Source organism: Lepidothrix coronata, unplaced genomic scaffold (genome assembly GCF_001604755.1).
Source record: "Lepidothrix coronata isolate B3197 unplaced genomic scaffold, Lepidothrix_coronata-1.0 Scaffold120, whole genome shotgun sequence".
Lineage (NCBI taxonomy): Eukaryota > Metazoa > Chordata > Aves > Passeriformes > Pipridae > Lepidothrix > Lepidothrix coronata.
In genome coordinates, this window is record NW_016690300.1 from 1,162,706 (window position 1) to 1,187,609 (window position 24,904).

Consider the following 24,904-nt stretch of genomic DNA (forward strand, 5'->3'; position numbering starts at 1 on the left):
ATGCACAGAGCCTGTTACTGGGGTAGAATAAATAATGCTACAAGATATAGCAATTTATATTCCTGGATGGATTTGATTAGTCAGTGTTTGCACTTTGCTTTTGTTTATTTTCAAAAGCTCTTCCCCAAAATGAATATGCTGGCAGACTATACTGTAGCACAAAGCCAACTTCAAGTATATATTTGTTGATTCTCCCAAAAGCTAACTTTTACTTTGAAGACTACATATTCCCTGCAGAAATAATTTTTTGTTCATTATATGAGAAAACAGAAATGCACTAGGTAACCCAGCTCTACAGTGAAGCAAGCCCATCCTTAATACTGAATATCTGAATTACATACTTGAAGTCTACAAGTCTAGGACATTTATTTTTAGCAGTGAATCTTTTTTTTCTTGGTGGTGTTGGGATAATTAAAAAAAAAGAAATCATAGAAGTTTATAGACAATGAGAAAAAGAACTAAAAAACCTTAACTGTGTAACTTATTTCCCTATATCACTTAATCAGCTTTTGCAGGTAGCTCAGCTACTGAAATTTAAGGCAAAGATTTATCAGAAGAAATCAACAGAAAGCAGCAGTTAGAGCAAAAGCAATGCCCCAAGGTACATTCTTTCCTTTTTTTACACTAACATGCCTTAATTGTAGAAGTCTGTGGGTGACAACTGACATTAGGAAAACAATTAAGGTAATAAACGAGTTTCTAAAAGAACAGGTAAAAGCTCATTCAATGTCTTTAAAGATCCTGTTTTAGAGACAATCCTCAGAAACCCCAGAGTGGGAGAGCAGAGGCCTTTCTGTGCTCACCTGTGGGTTGCCTTCATGCCAAATTCACCAATCTTGTGCACAGTGACTCGACTGCCAAAAATGCTCAATATTTTTTGAATTTGCATATGTAAATATACAACTTTTTTTAAAAAAAATTGCAAATATATGTAACTTTTTCACTTTTATTTGAAATCCACTGCCAGTTGTTTCCAAATGAGTATCTTCTTTAGGCTTCTTTGCTTACAGTGACACTATTCCTTAGTCCCAATTCAAGGTGTAGTGAAACAGTCTTTCAGAATCTTTAAGTCTGTTCCTTTGAGCTCTGTTTGCAAACAGTGCAGTGCTTTCTCTCAGTGCTATAAAAATATGTCCAAAATTATATAATAAAAATATTTTGTTATCTCAAAGTATATAAAAACCGTACCAAAATTAGTGGAACTAACAGAAGGAGAGCAATGCCAAGTTCTGTAAAGGTTTACAAAGCTCTTTCAGAAGGATTATTTTGGAGATGAAGAGAATAACGTGGTATTTTTTTAAACTCAGAATAATATCCCTCTCCCTATCCAAATACCATCTGCTCTGTGCTCTGAACCAGGGTTATGGGTGCCAGGCTTTGAAGCAAATTTTCAAAGCATGTGGCTGCTTTCAGAACAAGGCAGGGGGTTGACCTGGGGATTGTGGCTGGGTGGGTACTGCTAATGCCATTAACCATTAGATCAAAGGGAGATTCCCTGCATTTGTTGTCTTGTTTAGTGAAGTGAGATAAAAACGCAGAGCCTGACTTCTCTCTGTGTATTTACAAATGATGACCTGCCCCAGCTCTATGGAGAAATGCTGGCAAATAAGGACACTGTTTCACTGTTGAAGGTTTTGGTATAAAGGCCGTACATATTTTGAACAGGTGCGTGCAGTGGGTTTGAGGGCGTGTTTGCCAATACTTGAAATGGAAAATGCTTTCAGAAAAGAAAACTTAGCATAACTTGAAGTGTTTCCCACTCTGCTGATACTAGCCAAACCATGATGAAAGTTGGAAAAGAGCACTCCAGTTAGGAGTGAAGGCATTTTAGTATTTTTAAATGAAATTGTTTGTACTTTCGCCTTTTTGCTTGCGGGGGTTTTTTATTTTATTTTCTCTTTTATTTCTGAAGTAAGTTTACAGTGGAAATATTGTGATTGATGTAAACCAGTAATTTGGGATCTTTTTTGTCCATAGAGAATTTAGTATGTGGGATGGTTTGTTTCTAAAATGGAATTTTAACAATCTGTTTTGCAAAACAGTTCAGTTCTTATTCTCATGAGTCTCCTAGTTCACATTAACAGTGAGCCATCAGCAGAAGTACTTTAAAGCTGGCAAAGCAAGAGTGGAACAAAAGAAGTGACATCATCTGTGGGGTAGGACATAGCAAGTTTTCAGAGGCCTTGCTTAGCCAGAATTTGTTCTGCCTCCACCCAGGCACAGGTTTTCCAAAAGCATGAAGCTAATTTGGAAGAGGGTTTTCCTTCATTTTATGCAGTTACAAACACCTCTAATATGTGCCCTTCGTGCAGTCCACCAGAGTAGCCAAAAGGAATGTACAAATTTTATTCCTTACTCTCTTATCAAAGCTGGTATAAAGACACAATATCTTTTAATCTTTATGTGAAACGAGTGCAAAATTCAAATAAAGTCTTAAACATTTGTCATCCTTATAAGAGGATCTGATTCATAATTGTCCATGTTGTCAACATCAATGACAAATGACACCCAGTTTTTTAAAACATAGTGGAATGTACGTGTAGAAATAATGCCCACATAACCTCCTCAAAATATGTCATGAGAGGAGTTGTCTGTGTAAGAAAATAATCACTCATCAGACACGGAGACATCTATATGCACTTTTCAAAAACTTTTGAGGGGTTGGTTTTTTTTTTTCAAACTATGGTCAGAGGAATATGGAGTGTGGTAGTGTTGCTGCTGTACCTCATGGCCTGGTGGTTACAAGAGTCACCTGCAAGATAGCAAGCCTGAATTTTATGAATGTGAACCTTATTCCTGTAGCTAAGAGGCTTTGAATATCTCCCATTTTGAAAAAAAAAGTCACATCAGAGTGACAGTGTTGCCCTTCTATAATCTTCAGCACAATGATGTTTATGGAATTAGAATTGTAATTTAGCTGGGAAGAGACATCACAGGAGGTCTCTGGGGCAGCTGTGAGCTTGGACCAGCCCTTGAAAAATCTCCAAGGATGGAGGCACAACCTCTCTGGGCAGCCTGCTCTACTGCCTGAATGTCCACAAGGCTTACTTTACATCCTGAACCTGTTGAATTTCAATTTATATCCAGTTGGAACCTGCTGTGTTTTCAGTGAATGTCCATGTGGTTCCCTTGTCACAGCACACCTGGAAAAGCCTCTCCAGTAACTTCTCCCTTGCCACTGCAAGGCTGCTGTGACTGGTCCCCTGATGCTGCCCCACTCCAGGCTGAACAAGCCCATTTCCTTCAGCCTCTCCTCACATGGCAAGAGCTGACTATTTTTTTGGTTCTCCTCTGAATTCACTCCAGTTTATATGAGTATTTCTTGTATAAAGGGGCCTAAACTAGGCCCAGTTGTCTTATAAATGATGACTAAGGATAGAGATGAGAAGTTCAGAGTGTGTTAAGAGGCTAAAAAAGGCATAAAGAAGTGAATAGAATGACATGCTCTGTTCTTTGGAATTAGATTAAGATGCTTTCTTCAAACAAGTGGTTCAGACCACTCAGGCAGAAAGGAGTTTGTGTCTGGTACCTGCAGTAAGTAGTGCTATTTACAGTAAGCAGAGAGCTCCCTTTGCTCTGCTTTTCTCCTTGCTGCTTCTGTTGTGGATGTTTGAGTGTGTTCTGAGAACACTTCCTCAGCAGTCACAGGAAGCAGCAGATGGAAGCAATGCCTGCTTTCCCAGTTCTAGAGGGATGGACTCTGCACACTGGGCAGCGCTGGCAGGACGTAGAGAGCTGTTGGCGTGGGCAGACTCAGGGGCTGCTGAAATTACTTCAGGGGCTTTCAGGAAGCTCGTCAGAGGGTGGTGGGTGTGCATGGCTCCTCACTGAGACGCTGGAACACTTCTGGAAGCACAGGTTGTCTTTGTGTATATAGCCAAAGAGGCGAATGATCTGTATTGCCCAAGCTGACCTGAGTGAGGCTAAAGAGCTGTGCAGTAAATGTTCCCTTATGTGCATGGCAAGCCCTTCTGTACAAAGCCAAAAAATGGGACATTTTGCAGACCAACAAAATCTACTGCTAAGCACCATGTGCTTCTCAGACCAAAGTACTTAGGTTTCTGTCTGTTCCCAAGCTTTTCAATATAAAACAGAAAAATCCCTGACTTTTTTAATTAGAAGATGCTAAAAGCTTGGAACATCTACTTTGTAAGATTTATAGAGAGTGTGTTTTTATCTGTTTCATAAAAGCATATTCCAATGCAATGGCTTGTAATCAGCACTAAGACTTCAGTCTTAAATCACTGTGGTTTGATTAATACATTTGAGAGGCAGACACTGGCGTGGTAGAGTGATTAGAGCCATTGAGCAGTATTTGGAAGCCAAGCTTACTAATCTGTAATTTTATCTCATTAAGATAGCTTTATAAATTAGATTTTTTTAATAAAGCTCTTACTTGAGAACCTTAAAATTTCTTTATTTGCTGTGTAGTATATTTTATAATTTTCTTTTTGTGGCTTCACTGCTTCATATTACGCTCTTTGCCACTGTGGAATACATGCAGGGTAAAAATTGGCTTCCTATGTTTAGAAGGTGAAGAAAGTGTCTGAAATGACAGCAGAACAAATTACACACCACAATTATTTATTTCATTATTTTGTTACTTGGGAAATGACCAGCCATGAAATACTACCTGCTACTGAATGACTGGGATGTATTCCAGAGTTTTGAAGGAAATTTTTACTTCCTTGTAGAGTATTTGATTTTACACTGGGGCCCAGTACATATACTGAGAGATCATTTGGTGGAATGTATCAGAAAAAATAAAGTTAGTAAATACTTTGTCTAGTGTGGACATCCACAGTTGCACAACTCCATTTTTCTTGGAAGCACTTGAGCACAGTTGCTGGAGGCTTGAATTGGAGGCTTGAATTACTTTATGTAATCTTGTGTTTCCAGGCAGCATTGTCTTTGAAAAATGTAACTGCCTAATGATCAGTCAATGGAGTAATTACAGAGTACACATTATCACGTTCTTTGTGTATATAATGTCCAAAAATGTTTGGGTTTGCTATATTAACATGCTCTTGCTTTCATTAAATATGAGGAGGATTGCTCACTCGCTGGGGTGCACTTGGGGCATCCCAAGTGATGCAGTTTAGGGTTGCAAAACAGAAATAGCGTGAAACAGTTCTCAGAAAAGTGTCAAATATTAATACCTGTAGTTTTTTCCATACAAGGTCTCTCAAAATCAGTTGTATAAGTTGTTTTGTTTTATATAAAATGTCTGACACATGAGGCTGTGATGCATCACATGCTAATGGTCAGGTAGGAGACTTGGCAAGCTGTTTTTCCTTGAAAAGGAGGGCTGCAGAATACTATACATGATTGCTGTTTGTTCAATAAAGTTTTCAGTCTTCCAATTTATTTACTTTCAATTTTGGTTTCAGTTCATTTAACCTTCAGAAAACATTTGTGCTGTCTGCTGCTTACAAAAGGAAGGCTGTAGCAGCCCCTTGCTGCATTTATCTCTTGCTGTGGAGCTATGATGTCTGCAGTAATAAATGTATCCATTTGAAATAGAAGTGATTAAGTGCTTGTTGAAATGTCTTCTGGAACAAAACATTAGCTTTTGCTTTCAAAGGGCAGATATTGCAGCAGATAGCACTTAACCTGGCCAAGGACAAAGTGTTATGTTTAAACATCACTTTTCTGTTTGCTTCTGTGAAACAGCAAGGATATCTGCATTCAAGCACTTTCATTTCTTAATACATCAAAACAAGTATCTCTCCAGAATTGAAAATAGCATTGTTGTAACTATTGCTTCGGTTTAAAAACAGCTCACTTATCCTACCAATTTGATGTGATTTATTCCTTTGAATTTTTCAATCTGCAAGATATAACAAAGGAGAAAAATAATTGGGCAGACATTGATATTTACACACTAGGCTCCTCTTTAGAGGCTCGGGTTCATCTAGGTGTATATTTCTGAACTAAAACTGAATTTGGCCATCTTGCAGTAATCCCTGGTTGTCCAGCTCAGAAATTCATACGAGATTTGACACTAATATTGTCCTGTTGAAAGCGTGTTGTAAATATGACCACTGCTTTTCAAAGCTGATGTGTATCAGTGAAACCATATATATCCTAATTTTCCCAAGTATCTGTGAAGAAGCTTGAGGGCAAAAGATGAAGCGGGGAGAAGATGTGAGCGTCCTGCCCAGATCAGTTGGACACAGGGACTGCTGGGCCATCTGTGTGTGCACAGAGCACGGCTGAGGTCCTCGTAGCACTGCAGCAGTCCTGGTGTGCTGCACAGGACTTTCTAAGTACTAATGTGATAAGTTAATAATGGCAATCAGTGATAAGAACTCACCAATCTAGTGACTAAGTGCTATATATTTTCGTACTTAATTTGGATCTCATAGAGATCTTCAGTAACTATGCTGATACATCCTAAGTAAGCGTCTCTTACACAAAATTTTATATTCTTAAAAGTGGATATAGACATTAAGAATCTGATATTGAAAATACTGAGCAAATACCGAATCGTCTGATTTTTCTATTTTATCCATGTCTTGTTTTCAAAGAGTGTATTTTAAGATGCCTCTATATATTCTTCAAGTAAACCACGAGTATTTTTTTGTTTGTTTGTCTGTTTTAGGTTTCATTAATGTTAGAGATGTATAAATTACAATAATGTTATTTCTTTTCCATGAGTGAAATTTTGAAACAATGCAATTAAAAAAACATATGGGATATAACAATGAGTCACCTTAAGTGCTAAATAATATTTTTCTTGCATTCTGTCTTTCAGATATGTGATAAAGAGTGGCATTACTACATTGTCAATGTGGAGTTTCCCGTTGTTACACTGTACATGGATGGAACCACATATGAACCTTACCTGGTGACCAATGACTGGCCCATCCACCCCTCCCACATTGCCATGCAGCTCACGGTCGGGGCTTGTTGGCAAGGTAATGTGACAGCAAATAACAGACAATTAGGAATTAGTAGTTCAGAACAAAAAATAATCTTATTTTTCTTGCTGATTGCATAGTAAATAAATTGCTAAAAGGTTGATTATATAAAACCGAAGGTAAATCCAGAGTTGTTAATGAATCAAGTCCAAGGATAAAATGCACAGGGCATTAATAGGTTTTGCATTTTCATCACCTAAAGAAGTGCTGGATACAGTTCATCTATTCAATGTGAAAGATTGTCTTCTTTATCTTTTGTCTTCACTTCTTTTAGTTGTTTCCCTCGTTCTCCACCTTCAGGCAAACTATCTAAATACTAAAGAACTTCAGCTGCCTCTTTTCAGTCTCTGCCTCAAATTGTTTTCACGACTCATGGCCCAGTCCTGTGCTCTTCACATTGGATGGATGTTACCAGCAATTCCTGTAATTTAATTGATTCACCCTATTATAGACCAGAGATAAAAGTGAGAGTAGAATAAATCCAAAAATATGGGCCTTTGCTTAAATATTAGCTTTTTCTGTTTTCTACCCTTTATAGTCCCACTCCTCTCATTCTTTTCTCCTGGTCCTTACACCACTGTTTTTTTCTGTATTCTGCCTTACACCTGAAGTACTCTTCTTTTTCTGATTGTCTGCTTTTGTAAAGTTGCCTTCATTACTGATTTGCTATTTATACACTGTGTCTTGTTTTCATTTAAGACAACATATGAAGTGAATCAAACTGTATAATTAGGAAAAATGCTTTAACACAGATTGTGGTTCTTCCTAACTCTTTAATGTTGTGTCACTTTCTCCATTATTTCCTTCTTTGCCAGTTTGATCTCTGCTCATTTATGATATGTTATCTGCAAAATTTGGACATCTTATTCATGGCAGAGCTGTTCAGTGTAAATAGTACTAGAAACAAATCCAGCTGTTGAATTATGAACACCTTGGGGGAAAGATCCAATCTTTACTTTGATGACAACATGGAGAATGAAGCCACAGTAATCCTAAAAACAAGATTTGATCAGTTTAGAATATTGATCACTGAGATGGGTATTATGAGAAGATAGTCAAAATGACAGTAATCCCAAATATTTGGAAAAGTATAGACTAATTCTTGTCTAATTGATATTTGCATGTGTAGCTTTTTATCTTAGATGATCTTTTGGTATAATGTAATTTCTCATTGATATTAAACATATAACAGAATACATTTAATTTTATTCTAGAGTGTTAATATTCTAAGGGAATTTTAGTCCTTTTTTTGCTAGAAGTACATAGTGAAGTATCTATCAAACTTTTCAGAAACCAGAACTTTGGTTTGGCCAGTAGTTTACTGCGATGAATAGCTGACAGATATAAATTTGACTTGCATGAATTTTCTTTTAGTTGGACCTGTTTGATTTTTTTTCTCTAGGTAGTATTTGAACAGTACTTTAAAATCAAAGTTCCAGAGTTACCAAATGCAAATGTCATTTGTAAATTCAGTTCCTTCCAGACATGAGCAAATGCCATAGAGGCTGTGAATAATGATTGAGTGTTGCCTTCTGAAAAATCAGCATTTCTCAGGAAGTGTGCTAAAAAAATTTTACTTTAATCCCTTACTTCATATTTATACCAGGTTCTTCTGCATAGGTCTACCTAAATATTTTTGTGCATTATTTGTATTACTTCTGTCCCTTATCTTCTTTCACACACACATTGTGTTTTTATCACTCTCTAATAGCAGTCCTTAGTGTTTTGGGTGATTTTTTTCCCAGAAGTGTCAGTATTGGTGGGAATCCACTCCTTTGCCACAGTGCTGCACTGAATACAACAATGATAATCTTGTTCCCTTTGCACTTCTGTTTCTTATCACAAATTGTCAAGAAGAAATTAAGGCAAAACTTCTCATCTAGGCTTACAATATGTTTAGAGCACAGGCTATATTTAGTATGTAAGCTGTTAAATGAATAGAAAGTTGCAATTGTTTTCAAACATTTTTATCTTTGCCTTGAATAATTTGATGGCTTAGTTCAGGATAAGATTCTTCTCCCTCTTTGGCGAAACACATTATTTAAACTACTGAAAATGCACCTATTGCTGCTGTTAATATTTACTGCAAGATTGTGTTATTGCTCTTTTAATAGTGAGAGAATTGGAACTCATGAAAAGTAGAAACAGATTTTCCACCTCATGAAAATGTCAAGATTCAGCTAAGATAGTATGCTAAAGATTCTGATAAACTGTCATGTGTCAGGCGAAAAGATGAACTTTTAATGCTCATGTGAAACAAGATTTCAAGATACTGCTTTTGACAAAGCTTATCTTTTGATAAGTTTGTTTTGATCACTTCAAACGATTTTAAATGAGTGATGTGGAAAGTCACTTTGTTAATAAGATTCAGCACTTTATTTTAGTCTGTGAAAGAGTAATTATTCAATATACAAAACTAATCTATTCCATTCAAAATTATAATTTTCAAAATCCGTGTATTTCAGGAGAAAGCAGCTGTCAAATAAGTAATTTGATTGTAAATACTTTCTGTGAAACTGTTAACTAGGTCTACTTAGGATAATATGTTTTATCCAGTAAGAATAGTCTAAACAATTACAATTTCAAACATTATAAAATTACTTAACAACAATCTATGATTTATTTTAGTAAAACATGCAGTGATTTTGGTGTCATAAGCCATTCAAGGGGCTCCTTGTTAAGAGGATATGAGAAGTTTCTAGCTCTGGTTTGCCAAGATTGCCTCCTTCCCTTTTCATCAAAGCACTGGCACAACTAAATAAAGCAGAATAAGGAATGTTCCTTTTATTTTTTAACACACCAGTTCTGATTTGCTCACAGCAAAATGTAAGTCATTGTGACTGTGGGGCAGCTTAAGAACTGGCAGGGAGCAGGAAGAGTGTATTTAGAGAACAATGAAAAATCAAGGGGAAAAAGAATTATCATTTACTCTGTTAGCACTAATAGGAAAATCTGCTACTGCTATGAGGGGTTTACCCTTTCCAATATGAAAATTTTTAGTTCTGGTCTGGAAACTGGGAATTATTTCTTTAGGAGACTGAGTATCCTCTGAGTAACTCTCGTAACTCTTTCAGCCCTGGTCTTTTCATCACTTACACTGGTACTCATCCTGAGGTTACATAGTGAGTATCCTACTTGCACCACCTCCTTGTCTTTCTCACAGTTATATCATGCAGGAATCTTAGACATGGAAAGAGAATGCTTTTCTTTGAGATTATTATTTCCTATTATTAATATTTCAATGCCTGAGTAACTGTTTTCTGACTTTTATAGCCTTGTTTATAGCATCCATTACGAAAAGTTAGGTTAGTTTTTATCTCTACCTTCAGCTGTTCAAGTGAAATATAAAAGCAGTTTAAGTTTGGTGCTGTTCTCCTGACCATAACATGAAAACAAACCAAATGTGCAATCTCTCAGGCTTATGTGATATATTTAAACTTTAGCTTATGATGTGCTCACTATACCTTGGTTTAGGGGTTTTTTTTGTGTCAGCATTCAAGGTGGAATATGCAAATCTCTCCTACATCTTTACCCTTGTCTCAGCAGTGTAAAAAGTGTGCCTGATATGTTTGTTCCTGATTTTATGCAAAATTTCTTTAAATAATGTAAGTTGAGTGCTAAGACTCTGCTAAAAGGAGGGAAAATTAGCCTTTTCCTGAAGAGCAGAGTCTTGGAGACAAGCAGAGTGTGAAGATGGCTGAACAAGCAGAAAGCCAGGCTTTGAAGGTGATAGAAGAGAACATTGCTAAGGTCTGTCAGGCACTGGGTAAAGTTTACTGCAGCCCAGGAAGTCACCTAATTACCTGAAACCAAGCCTGGGGAATAGTTCCCAAATCTAATAACACAGGGCGTGAGGAATGTTGTACAGCTTGTTCTAGCATCATCAATATCCATTTTATCTAATTAAAATTAGGTGTTCTGGATGTTACTGTGGTATAATCTTCCTTTTTAACTTAAAAACCTTGGTTCTTTCTTCAGGTACCTCATTAAAGGGAAGATCTAAGCAGAGCTACCTCATTGATTTAGGGTCCTTCACAATGGTTAGCATAGAGTGAATTGTTTTTTTTTTTGTTTTGGGTAGGTCATGTTTAATACTGCTACAAATTAATGGGGGTAGTTTATTTGAGGGTGGGAGTTAAAGCATTATCTTTAGGCTAAACTTTATGTTGGTTCAGTTACATGTGACCCAGGAGCAGTGAGAGCTAGAAACAGAAACTTCTGGACCTGTTGCAGTCCATCTCCAACAGAGTGCCAGCCTTCATACTTAGCAAATCCTAACTGACTTTTAGCTGTGATTTCAGTGACACAAGGCCTGGAAAAGGTTAATACTGACCACAGAGCTAAGCAAACTGGACTCTTACTGAGCTAACTGAGGGCAAAAATGAACAGTTTGAAGTGTTAGTGCAGCTGTTCCTGAAATTAGACCTTTCTGTACCCTGGTAAAGTTTGACAGCTTTCTCTGCAGGTACTCAGGGTTAAGTATATAACTTAAATTTAGCATCTTTAAAATTTTGGTCACATCAGTGGTCTCACAGATGATTGTCAAGGGTATGATTTTGATGTAGGTCAAGTTATTTAAAGCCAAAGTGCTGTTCTGTCTCTAACAGTGAAAGAAACTTTTTGCAAAATCACTCTTTCTCTTGGTATCTAAATGACAAAATTGACTTGATGCATGTGTGCTTCCCAGAACAAAAGAGCCACCAAAGAGAACATATGGGAAGTGTGACCTGGCACTGTCTCTGAGCCCCTACCTCCCTGAATGGATGTTGGAAGCAGACATGGTCCATTGGGATAGGAGAGGACTGTCCCAGGCTCAGCTTTGGTTCTCATTACTACTCTCTTCTTCTTTAGCAATAAAGATACTTTAGCTTTGCCCTTCTAGCTCAAGATGGTCAAGCCCTTTTCAAACAGTAAGGAGGTAACAGTTCTGCAGCAGGAAATAGTTACCCTGTCTCTGTGAGGATAAAGTGCAGTATCAAGAGGGTAGAAGACACTTCCTTGGCTCACTTAAAAAAATCTGCGTCACAGCAAAAATAGAATCAGACTTCCTGATCTACTACAAAATTGCTCTTATTCTCCGTCTTAGCTTTTGCAATCCTTTTTCCTTCTCCTAAGCAATACAAGCAAATCATTAGCTTATCCTGGAGTGTGCTCTACAAGAGCTTACCCTAGTAAGTTCTCCTCCGAGTTCATTGTTTTTGATTCGGTTTATCTGAGGACACAGCAAATGGACCTTTTTACGGAGTGAGAAATTTCTTCCATTAAACCAAGGTTTATAGATTCCCACTCTGATCCCTTTATTGCTATACATTCAGTGGCAAAAGCAGACAAGAGAAGAGAACAAGTTACGTGATTTGGTAGTCTAATAATTTTTTGTAGCACAGGCTGAAAACAGGCTTCCTCATGGCTTCTCTGGAAAGATAAGGTCTTGAGTTCGTACAACGCACTTGGGGAGGGAAGGAGTTTATGTATCATTCCTAAAGCACTGTCAGGAAAGTAGAGGCTCAAGTTAATGAGTTGTCACAAGGTTATGCTGTAGCTTACCATGGCTGTAAGTCACTGTTTCTAATAATGCCACTCATTCGAGAGTGCTGGAGCCTCACAGTGTAATTATGCTGGACTCGGTGCAGGGAAGGGCTTTAGGAGAAGCCTGTCAATGGGCAAACTCTGTTATCATGGTTACAACAGAAGGCTATTGTAGTTCCTGTTTTCTAAGTAATTTCTGGTTTCTATTCTATTTTTCTTTTGTATTCTCCTGTCACTTTCCTCTTTCTTTAACCTAATCTGGAAACCAGGTTTCTTACAATGTCCTTCTGTGAAGTAACCTTCTTACCCTTGTATGCCAGCCCTCTGCTGTCATAGAAATCACAAAGTACAGTCAGAGAACTGACTGACTATTTAAGGCAAGAAGAACCATAAAAGTTGGAGAGGGATCAGATCAAGGAGAGACAGATAAACTGGGCAGTGTAGCAGCAGCATGTATCACTCAACCTTGGACTTTCCCCAGAAATTAAGATATTCAACAGATAAAGATAACCTCTACTGTACATCTGACATCATTGGATCCTGCCTTGGAGGCTGACATAGATTGCACAAACCTGAGACCTCTCAGGAGTGATACAAGCAAAGAAATTAATGCAAGAGCACCTAGGTGGATTTCGAGATAACGTGATGCTGAACATCTCTGTACTGAGGCTTCCCTAAGTACAGCAGTGTTCTTGCTGTATTGTCTTCCTCAGAACAAAGATGGAGCAGATTTCTGTGCACTTCACAGATCTTTGCTGAATTTTAGCTGCAGTAGAAATACAAACAGATGTGAATGGTTTAGTTTAGGAGTGTGTTTTCTTGGAGAGCTGAATTTGCATTCAAATCTGTCACCAGTTCAGCCCAGATATATGCCCCTTATCTAATAGAATTTCTGCAGGGAACACTATACACCAGCCTGAGAATGTTTTTTGGAGAATAGGAATATAGCTTTTTGGGCAACATTAATGTTGCTTGGACTGCAATCTACTCTGAGATATATGATTGTAACATTTTTCTATGATTGCCAGAATTTCCAACAGTTCCCCTGGAAATAACAAAAATGTATTGGCTTAATTTCGAGAGATTATGGAGTTTTTTCCTATCCTGAGAAAAATTGTCTTCAATACTGTAAGTTATACCTGCTTTTGATTTAAGGACCTATTGCACAGGGACAGGTCAGCATATGCATACTTTAGAGCAGGTAGCCCTTCGTGTTCTCTGTACTTGTCGTATTTCAGATAATGCTTTAAAGCCTAAAGCAGCCTGTGTGAGGTTGTCAGGTTATGATATCTTCCCAGAGCAGGGGCAAACTTAAATAGTGCCATGTTTAATGAGCAATTTCTGAGTAATTTTTATCTAAGCAATATTTAAAAAAAAAAAACAAAAAAAAACACACACGCACAAAAAAAACCACTAAAACTTTTTTGTGCTGAGAAGCTCTGGGAGTATAAAAACCCAAGTCACTAATTGGGACTTCTGAAATCTGTGTTAGGTTTCATCCTGTTTAACAGCCAATCTACTTGTCTGGGAATTAAACCCAGCTCCCTAAACTGCCATAACAAAAAGATGGCATAAATTTGGAGGCTGGGAACTGAGGACTTCAGAGCCAGAATGTCTTGCAGCTGCTCCCAGATTCATTTCAATCTTTATGTTGGGACCCTGAATAATCGATTGTTCTTTAATTATCTGGCTCAGTATAGTAACCAGAGTCTTAATATCTTAAGAGTCTATAATATCTTAAGAATCACATCTCAGTTGGAAGTTCTCTTGATTCATCATTTCCCATTGGACTTAGACTGCCCTGATAATTACTTGCTCATTATTAGGGTAGGGCAAAAGGCCTACAAAATCTGTGAGCTCAATAAAGTCACTTGTTTTGACATGCCTGATTGTTCTTTGGAGACTGATGAGTGAATCCAAAGACCACTTTACATTTCTGGAGTCAAACCAACAACTCTAAAATTCGGTAGTAATCAAGTTCTGTCACACCTCATATCAACTCAATGCAAAATGAAAAACAAAAGTGTCATGGAAGCAGGCTCTGCTTCATTACTGAATGCACCTTAACCCCATGAAGTCTGAACCCTGAGACTCTTCCATTTCCCCTGGACTCTCCAGTATTATATCTAACAGAATCTCTTCCTGTCTGGGATTAGGTGTTTGCCAGGCAGCAGTTCTTAACCCTCCTAAATTGTTATCCATCTGGGAGACTCTACCTGTTTGTAACAAGGTAACATGTATACTAGAAGCATTTATTTTCCTCCATGTGTGTAAGGGAGTCATTCCAACTGAGCTCTCCCCAGGTAACATGGTCATCTGCAACCTACTTATCTAGGATTAAATAGGTTGCTTCTATGTTTGATCTGCTGTGTTTGAAATTTTATCGTGGGACACTACCCATCAGCACACCCACATGATTATAGTTACCTAAATAATCCTGGCAGCAAAAGAGATCAGAACCAGCATAGAAGAATTTCAGTCTGGAAAAGAGTTATTATTTTAGCAAATGAAAACTGTGATGCATACTACTTTGACAATGCCTAAGCAGTGAACAGCATTATAGTGAATAATTATGTATGTTGATGGTTCCTCTGGATGCCTCCCACAGTCTGTTGACACCATCTTCCCTTTATGAGGGTTGATTTAATACCAAAAAGCCAATATCCATCCTCCTGTGTGTGCCAGACTTTGGGAGTGGAGGTGCATGCTGGGTCAGGTGGGAAAAGCAATGCACAGTTTTATCATCAAGGTCTGCATAACACCATGGCCTGTACTGCCTCACAACTGTGATGATGACCACAACATTTACATTTAAGGAATGGAAAAACGCAGTAGCTTCGAAAATTTGTCATGCAAGGAACTGTTGTGAGAATCAGTGATGTTGTTCTATAGTCTAGTTTCAGTCTATTTTGTGTTACAGACATTAACTTAATTCCCTGACAGTAGAGAAGGTTCTGTTTTCCTCTCTTGGCCATATCATTCATCAAAGTCTTAACCACTTAACTGTCCCCCAAGAATTAGCACTCGCAGCATATTAATCCATTGTAATCAATAAACACAGAGCTGAGTGAAACACAACACGTAACGTAGTTGAGGAGTATGTTTTCTTATTCTCTCAGATCTTGGTAGCATCTCTGGGGAGGTGAGCTGTATCTGAGCAGTATCTCACAAGAAAGTGTAAAGACCCTGACAACAAAAAAGTCCTATGAAACTTGCTGAGGCAGTCTAGGTTAACTGCATGGCCTGACCTCTGGATAGAAACTGGAGATGCTATGTTACAAGTCACTGTGTCTTTCACTGCAGCCTGACAAAGAGAAGTAGAATAAATTTTAGGACACTTGGATTACCTCAAGGCCATTATTACCTCAAGCTCCACTTCGTTCTCTCAGTTGTTGATCCAGAGGCTTGTGTTTTTCATTATCCCAAAAATGTTGTTGCTTAGGCTATATGGTGTCAGAACCAAGAGTTAAGTTCAAAGTGTCTTAAAGCCGTAAAAGCTGTTGGGAGTAAAAGCTGTTGGGAGTGCCTTATAAGGTCTTTTCTTCGGTTGATTCTTAGCATGTGGTAACTTCAGTGCTGAGTCAAATCCAGACAGTGGAACTGAGCATCCTCCTGCCCAGTGGAGCCAGTGGCTCTGAGCTGCCTGTCAGCTGTGTGGGGAGCTGCACAGGCATGAAATGAATCATGCTCAGGTTCAAAGGATTTCTATTTTAAAAATCAGTATTTAGAAGAATTTGGATAATATTCTGTAAAAATATTACTATGAGCATTAGGTACAGTTATGCACTGTGTTTAAACATGCAGTAGAATTGCTATGTTCGTGCTGGATACTCATCTAATCTTGGAAACTAAGAATTTTAGAGTGACTAGGATTTGGAGACTGGCCATCCTAGCCTAAATTTCTACCCACTGACAAGCTGAGGTCAGATACTTGAAGACCATTGGATTGCAGAAGCAGAAAGGAAGACAGATTTCAAACATACTAATATAGTAAAACCAAGTATGAATAAAACATTTTATCAAAACTAGAAAGCAGGATTGTAGGAAACTGGCTTTAGGCCATTCCTTCAATTTTAGAGCGAGTTTTGGTTTTTGCTTCCCAATTTTATTGCATTGGATTTTGTCCATTTGCAGTCTAATAATTACTGGTGATTGGAACATCCCTCACTTAGCTGAAAGATTCCGAAATGCTGAGATAGAAGAATATCAAAATATCAACATGCTGCAATTACAAGCAGCTGTGAGAAGAGTCAGATATAATGAGCACTGTTCACCTTCAAGGTTTAAATTGGCAGGTATGTAATTTTGTCTTTAACACTGGTAAAAGGTGGAAGGCTTATTTAGCAGTCTGTTTTTTCTAATAAAGTGTGAGATAGTATTCTGTCTTTAAGAGCTCTTGTTTTTTTCCTGTGGAAAAAGCTGGTGTTCACACTGCCCAGGATGAGCAGGCATGTCCTATGTTTTACACATAATGATGAGAAGAACACTAGGTTATGGTTAGTACTTCTGATAATAGCAAAAGTACCAGGAAAAGCAACAGGAATATTCATAGTCTACAGTGTTAGGCAGAAGATGTAAAAAAAAGTCCTTGTTTAGCCTGGCAAAGGGATGATATAGCTATATTTTGACAGCTCACATTCCCTATTAGGAATAAATGTCCAACCCTGTGGCCATCGGAGTGGGTTGTTTGGGGAGCCTCTGTCTTCAGAAGAGTTTAGAACGGTTCAGGCAATTCTCAAGAATGGATTAAGTGCAGCTGTTCTTGTCTTGGGGCTGGGGACAGCCTGCATCCTCCCTCAGTGTCCCTGCAGTTATTCCAGTGCAATTGTCCCAGCCCGAACTGCCTGCCATAACCATGACCATGGCTTTGCAGATTTTCTCCACTCACACAATACGAGACTGGCTACTCCCAGCTATTTTTCACTCACATTTTCTTGAAATACTTTCTTAAAAAAAAAAATAGCAGTTGGTAGCCTGAGACTGCTTATTTTGCATCTCCTTAGAACTATTAAGACCTACTGGCAGACTTACTGTAGATCTCTAAATTTCAAAGCTCCAGGATCAGCGTTGGTGTTTCAGCCTTGGAACTTGCTGTTTTCACAATTCTGTTAGTGATATGAGAATGTGAAGCTTCAAAACACAAATTCCTTTTTCTTCTGAACATTCTTGACTGGTTTTTTTTCCCCCTTATCTTCTTTTTAGGGAGAGGTTTGTTTTTTATTTTTTTTTTATTTGGCTTACCTTTTTCTGTCCAGATACATTGCTGCTGTATTAGTGGCAGCATGTTCTTTTAAAGACAGTGTAAACAGATTAATATAACAACATTTATGCTGAAAGGCCAACATCCCCATAATGCACTACCTATGTACCAAATAATTGTCTTGGTAAGTATCAGAAAGGCTGCACTTTAGCTGCTGCATACAATAAAGTTCAACAAAACTCTGCCCAGAGAAAATTTTCTGTATAATGGACAGATGAATGAGAGAGTGCAGAAGAATAATCTCCTGGGGACTTTCCTTTGGGGTAAAAAAAAAGAAAGGCGGTTTATGCTGCAATGCTAAGTAAAAAGAACAAAACCCATCTACTTCTGTGAAGAAAAAGCCTGTAGGACACCTCTTTCCTCTCAGTACACCAGTGTACACTTTCTTCTCTCTATAAAATAACTCAAGCTTTCTCCATAATGCTTATCCTGCAGAGACCAGAAGTGATGTTCAGGCAGGAACATCAGCCTAAAGAAAATTTGCCACTTCATCCCTATCCTAACCCCATTCCACACACAAATTTCCAAGTTAAAGTTCAAGCTTGAGGTAACTTGCCTGGCAAAAACAGGTTGTTTGACTCTGAAGCTACAAACACGGTAGAGATGAGTTATCTACAATTACAACAGCTTATCAACAGCTTAGCAACTGCTAATCCAATTAGTCTGCATGTCTCACTGCTGTGTGGCTCCCTCAGTCCTCCTAGGCTCAAGGTAGGCAGTAATTCACATGCACTGTGAGATCTAACACCTGCAGGAAAGACAAGCTCTAAAAACTCTCCTGAAGGAGGATGAGTAAATCACTAAATGTCCCAAGAGTAATTTAGATGCTACGATCACTGGTGCAGGCAGTCTGTAATCACCTTTTATTGACAGCTCCTAAAGATCAGTGTTCCTTTGAAGCTGCCTGGAGTGAAGGCTGGAGGGTCTAACACAAGGTACACTGACGAGACCGAAATCTGGCACCAAATGAACCATTCTGGGCCAGGGGCAGCACTGTCAGCCTTTGAGTGCAGTGCTGTGCATTGGCCCACAGTCACTGCTGGAATTAACACCATATCCTGAGAGACAGCTCGTTATAAGGACTGTAGCAGTTTGCTTACACAGAGCCATGACTGAGAACTTCAGATACCTCTGCCTTTCTTCTCCAAAAAACACAGTAAGTAATCCTGTAATGGAACACTTGCAAATACATTTTCTGTATAAATAAACACTGGACCTTAAGGATTTCTTAAACTGGTGTTTGATTACTTAAATAAATTAATCGATTTATTTTTAAAAATTATATGCTTCCTTGTGCACATTTGGGAAGCTATGGTTCGTCTGAGAGTTCGTTACCACAGCTTTATAAACACCTGAACACAGTCCTGGAAAAACAAGAATCTTAAAGACAGGCTGCTACCTGGTACCACCCAACAACCCACAAAGGCATTCCACTTACCACAGTAAATGAGATCTCAAAGACACTTGGCAAAAATGAATATAAATTCTCTAAATGTGTTAAAACATAAAGTGAATTGTTAGGTGTGTGGTTTGTGTATTGGTATCAATAATCATTTTGTATTTGCTTTCTTGCAGGAGGTGAAGTCACCAAGCCCAGATTTGCTCAGTATTTCCATGGCAGCCTGGCCAGTCTTACTATCAGGCCAGGGAAAATTGAGAGTCAGAAAGTGATTTCCTGTTTGCAGGCCTGCAAGGAAGGTCTGGATATTAATTCTCTTGAGAGTCTTGGCCAAGGAATAAAGGTGAGGGATGAACTGACATCATCTTTGATAAAAATTTAGGTCTGATTTATGGAGAGCCCAAGGTAGAGTACACACGGTACAAATGTACTCCCAGAAGCAATGTAATTTCCCATAAAATCATGCAAAGAAAAAGCAGAACAGTAGAAGAGCTGTGACACTGCAAAGAAAAATGTTTCCATTATTGCTAAGCTAGATGCTCAGAAAGTGAGGCACTGCTGATATTTCAGAGTCCCTGTGAATTACTAGGCTGTGTTCTCATGCTTATTTTGGTAGTTCTACAGAAATAGACAAGATTTATTGAATTTTGATCTCAAGTAGTTTTAAAACAGAGGAAAACATAAGTCCTAATGCAATAACATTGAAAAATTCAGTGTGTTCAAAGAGGAAGATATTATGGTATGTGAAAATTGGACAATAGAAAACCCTAAAGTCAAGAAATTAAATTTATAGATTTGCATATAAATCATTATGCATCTTCACTATGCATATGAATATCTTTACGTTAATGTGGCACTTTTTCTGAGGTTGGAGAACGGAGGGAAATCCTGTTTCAATTGACATAGTGGCCAGATTACTTTACATTCATTCAGACAAACTCTGTTCTCTGGGTACATATGTAGGATCTCGGCTGTAACTTCTGTAATGCTCACATGAGCTGCCTTTTACTGGTGCCATTATTAGGTGACCAGTGTTCTTGTGCTTTTTGTGTAAATGCACTGTAAAGCTATTTCCTAGCACACAGATACCACCTTCCAAAGGAGCTGAGCTTCAAATTCCAAACTGGGAAGTTACTTTGGCTGCAGGCTCTGCATCCTATGAAAGTGCACAGTGTGGTTTCAGCGTGGTGTTTCTCAGCTGGGAGGAAGATGGTGCTGTAACACTTAATGCAGAGGATGCAGTGGGAGTGCCATGTACTACATTTTATTAGCTAAACCTCTCATTGTACGAGATAGCAGGCTGACCTGAAATGCACTCCAGTGTCTGTCTGGGTGATGGGTTGCAGTGTGTAGTACAGCTGATATGTTTTCTGAAAAGAAGGGTAAAAATGCAAATGGGAAGTGCAAAGAGAAGGAGGAGTTTTGCTGGCTCTAACTTTTATATATGAGCAAAACACCCCAAAGAATTGCTGTTTTATCATCCTACCAAGGACATCATTAAGAATTTCACATTGCTACTTCTCGCAGCAACACGGCACAGGGATAGGTAAAACCTGTTTTTAAAAGGCAGTGCAAACAAGGAGCAGGTAGGGACTCCTGGAACCCAAGAGTATATGCCCAACAGTAAGTTCTTTGCTGGTTTTTTTTACCTGAATTAAAGCAGTCTACACTTGGTCCTTGGTGCTTGAAAACATAGTAAGTCCTCCACTATTGCATTCTGCAGCTTGACAATATTTGAGTCTTCTAGTTTCATGGGCTTGGAAAAATCCCTGTTCTATCACCCACTGCTGCTGCAGCATGGGGGATTGGCTTCCTTACAGTACAGCAGTGGTGTGGGGAAAAGGAAGACGAGGGCTTGTTTTCTGCCTTTTCTTCCTTTTGCGAACCTTCAAAACATTTTCATTTTCTGAAATAGAGATGAGGCACAGTGGGTTTTTTAAAGTTACCGATTTGCTTTTACTACCTCAGCAAGCTCAACAGCAGGAGGCAAACATGAAAGGAGCAGTCAGAGATAGAATGTGGTAGGGTTTCTTTTGGGGGCTGACAGAAAGAAGCTCAGATAAAAGCAGAGCAGGTTTTTTGCCTGACCTTGAACAGAAAATTAGAGAGAAAGGTGTTCTGGTGTCAGAAATAAACGTACCTGATCTCAGACAGGCACGTGTGACAGCTGCACAGGTGATGGGTTCTGTGGGGCTATTTACATGATGCTTTGCAGATTCAGTGTTGGCATAACTGATGTTGGAAGGTGTTTCTGCTGGGCACTTGGGACTCGTGAAGATTCACCCTTTAATCACCTGAGAAAGAGCAATGCAGCTGTAACACAGTTTCTGACACGATAGTCTTGGACATTTTTGGTCTGCAGCCTAATTTTCAGATCTCTGTAACAGCTCTCAAAAACACTGTCTAAACTGTTGCTATTTTTAGCCTTTTTTAATGAGAAAGACAAAAATGGCTCAGATTAGGGCTTTCTCCAGTCCTTTTGGCAGCATTCCAGCTGTTCTGGCAGCTAGAGTCTCCTTTTGCTAATTTTATTCCCTACTACTGCTAGCTTACAGAAAGGAAAAAGAAGTGGATGCAGACTGTGACTCATGTTAGTTCTTCTCTTTGTTAAAAATACCCTTCAGTGTGTTATGACCTTGCACAGCTTTAAACCCAGTCCTCCATGTTCTGTTCGACAGAGAGCCCTGAGCTTCATTCTGTTCTTCACAGTCTGTTTGATCTTTTGCTTTTTAACCTTTCTTGTTGTAAGGAAGTGTAGGCAGACGTATATAATAGAAGGTGTTCATATAATCAATATCCAGCTTCAGGAAGGGACTACACATGGGAACAGGGTGCATTTCTTTGTGGTTTGTGCTGACAAGAGTAGGGTACAAAATCAAAGGGGTTAAGCTGGTTTTGTCTGCAATGCAGATGATTTGCTGAACCAATTAAGGGACGAAAAATGGAATCAGGATAAATTATGATGAGGAGAAAAATCAATCATTTGCTATGTCACAACAGTAGCAAAGTTTCTTGGTCAGCAAGGCTGTTTTGTGTTCAGTGCAATGGACTAGAGAAGGTTCAGGGCTACAGGAGCAGCCATTGACTTTGCAGGGTTTGTTGGCTCAAATGAACAGCTGGCTTTGTGCAAGCAGCAGCTCCATCTTAAATCATGACACCCTTATTGATCACGAGACAGAACTGAGAATCCCCTTTATTGTGTCTGACATTAATGAAGATGTAGGAGGCAAATGTTATAATTGTTTTGTTCATTCATGTTGAAATATATCTCAGAAAGGTAGCCCAGGGTAAAGCCACAGAGGAAGCAGCTAAAATATGCTTCTGCATGCTAGTCTGGTTCAAGCCTATGTTTTTATATGGAGGGCGTGTTTAACCTAAAAAGCTTACATAGTAATAATAATCACAGTGGTAAGTTAAGGTTTTGAACTCTACAGGGTTCAAAAATATACAGTATCAGAAATTGCTGCAGAAATAGTACCAGCAAAGTTGATAAGGCTGGGCAAAAACCAGGAAATTTACTCCAAAATTAATTATAACAGTAGTCCTTCAGATATGAGACTGACACAAGTACATGTTTTAGGGAACAACATGTGGGTTCAGCCAACAATAACTACTATGATTTTTTTTTTCTTAAATCATTAGATTTTAAACTTGAGTCTGTGCAATGTTCCTTAAAAATGTCTTGTTTTGTACTCTGTACCTGGTACCTTAAATACTAATTATGTGTATTTCTCCTAGTATCACTTCAACCCTTCCCAGTCAGTCCTTGTCATGGAAGGAGATGACATTGAGAATATAAATCAAGCTCTCCGAAAGGTCTCATACATCAACTCCAGACAGTTCCCTACTGCAGGCGTACGGCGTCTCAAAGTCTCATCTAAAGTCCAGTAAGTTATACTTCAGCTGAATTGATTAGATTAGGAACATCTTTAATGAATTACTTTTTTCTTTGGACATGTAAAAGGAAGAATTTTGGCTAAATTAAATTGATAAATCATACTGTTTTGTTATTGAGCATAAAGGATTAATTTAATTTACTTTTATGCCAATGCACATGGTGGTTTTCTTTTGATATTATCCTTTTAAGGAACCTTTCTTGTTAATGTAATGTGCATTCTGTTTATAGTTTGGAACATGTAGTCTGGACTGAACAGTACTTGCATTTATGGCATTCATATTTACTTTTCATTTTAAATGTTTATAGTTCCTTCTGAGATATGTAGAGCTCTGACTTTTTAAAGCAGGCCTATTACATCTAACAGGACAGGATTTGTAGCTTTACTTGGAATAGTCTGTCTGTCTGTATCCTCATATGCCTGCTGTCACTGAAATACTGATGATGGGTGTTAAACAGGAATCTGTGTCCTTCCATTTTTGTGCCAGAACCTGCTCAATAATGTTTACAGTTCTACATAGCCAGAGAGCCACTCCTGGGCTCCCCTGGGGCATGCCTCTGGTACAGAAAGTTGTACAGTGCAGGGAGAGCAGGTCTAGAGTGAAAATAAACATCAGTTCTGTGGACTCTCACCTGCTGTGTGCACAGTTCTCACTAAGTACCAGGTTTAGTCCCGTGCTGTGGGCTGACCAAACAGTTTATAGAGCATTTCCTGATGCAGTTTCACTGGAATCAGTCCAGTTTGCACACTCCAAGGCTGGCCCAAGCCCTGTGCCAGGATGAAATAAGGTAGAGTTTGTCAGGAGATTCACTTCCAAAGCACAGTGCTGATTCAGATGAAAATGCTGGTACAGGAACCTTTTCTCCCTTGTAAATACTGGAGGGTGCCAGTATTTGACAGGGGACCAATTTAAATGGATAATTAGGCCCTTTTATTCACATGTGACAAGATAACCATATTATATTCATTAGATATCACTTTCAGAATTTAATGTTAGGTTTACTATAGTTGTTATCATCTAATTATTTCTGGTGAATGGTTATTCACTACTGTTGTTAAATGTCAGTTAAACATCAAAATATTATTCTCATAATAAGTGAGTGCCCTTATGAAAGACTGAGCTTGTCTCTACATAATTTCAGTAGCTGTCAGAGTGGGAGGGGATGAAGAGAACAGAGCTGTTCCTCTCCCTGCTGGCCTGTGGACATGGTGGTACAGGTCCTTGATTGTGGCAGTGTCACAGTGTGGGACAGACTGACCTGAGAGCCACCAGGTGGGGTTTGGGCAGTGCAAGTGCCACACACCTCTGATGTGCAACGTTTTACAAGCAGTTAACGAATAATATATTTTTTCAGATGTTTTGGTGAAGATGTCTGCATTAATATCCCAGATATAGATGCCTATGTAATGGTGTTTCAGGCCAATGAGCCCAAGATTACAATAACTGGGATGGATCACTTTGCTAGACCAGCTGCACAGTTTGAAAGTGAAAGAGGTGTTATTTTGTTACCTGACATCAGGATTGTCAGCACAGTCACTAAAATGGAGCATCCAGTGGACTTAAAAGAACATGACAGAGGTTTGTGTCTTTCTTTTAAATGTTATTATTTATTCTGTAACATGAGCCCTCTTATTTTTTAAGGAATAGTGCAAACAAGTCATGCAAAGGAAGTCAATTCACCCAGATTAATTTGAGCAATGTTAGGCCACAGTAATGATGTACTGAAGAAATTCAATTAAATACACTGAAAAATGTGTTAAATAGTGACAGATCAAAATGTGATTCAAAAAAACAGATTTTATATTTAGTGTCTTCCCTAGTTCAAAATCTTCTTTTCATGTTCTGTTGAATAACTTATTTTCATTAGAATCTCTCTATTTGTAACAGAATTTTGTTAAT

General features: G+C 38.5%; 1 protein-coding gene across 1 annotated transcript in view; it reads left to right on the forward strand.

Moving 5' to 3' along the window:
- CLSTN2 (calsyntenin 2) overlaps nucleotides 1-24,904 on the forward strand; it is a 197,679-nt gene that overhangs the window by 163,533 nt on the left and 9,242 nt on the right. Inside the window, exons 8-11 of the mRNA XM_017825577.1 lie at nucleotides 6,758-6,920; nucleotides 19,285-19,451; nucleotides 22,847-22,995; nucleotides 24,360-24,583. Of these exons, the coding sequence (XP_017681066.1) occupies nucleotides 6,758-6,920; nucleotides 19,285-19,451; nucleotides 22,847-22,995; nucleotides 24,360-24,583 (703 nt within the window). The remainder of the gene's footprint in view (nucleotides 1-6,757; nucleotides 6,921-19,284; nucleotides 19,452-22,846; nucleotides 22,996-24,359; nucleotides 24,584-24,904) is intronic.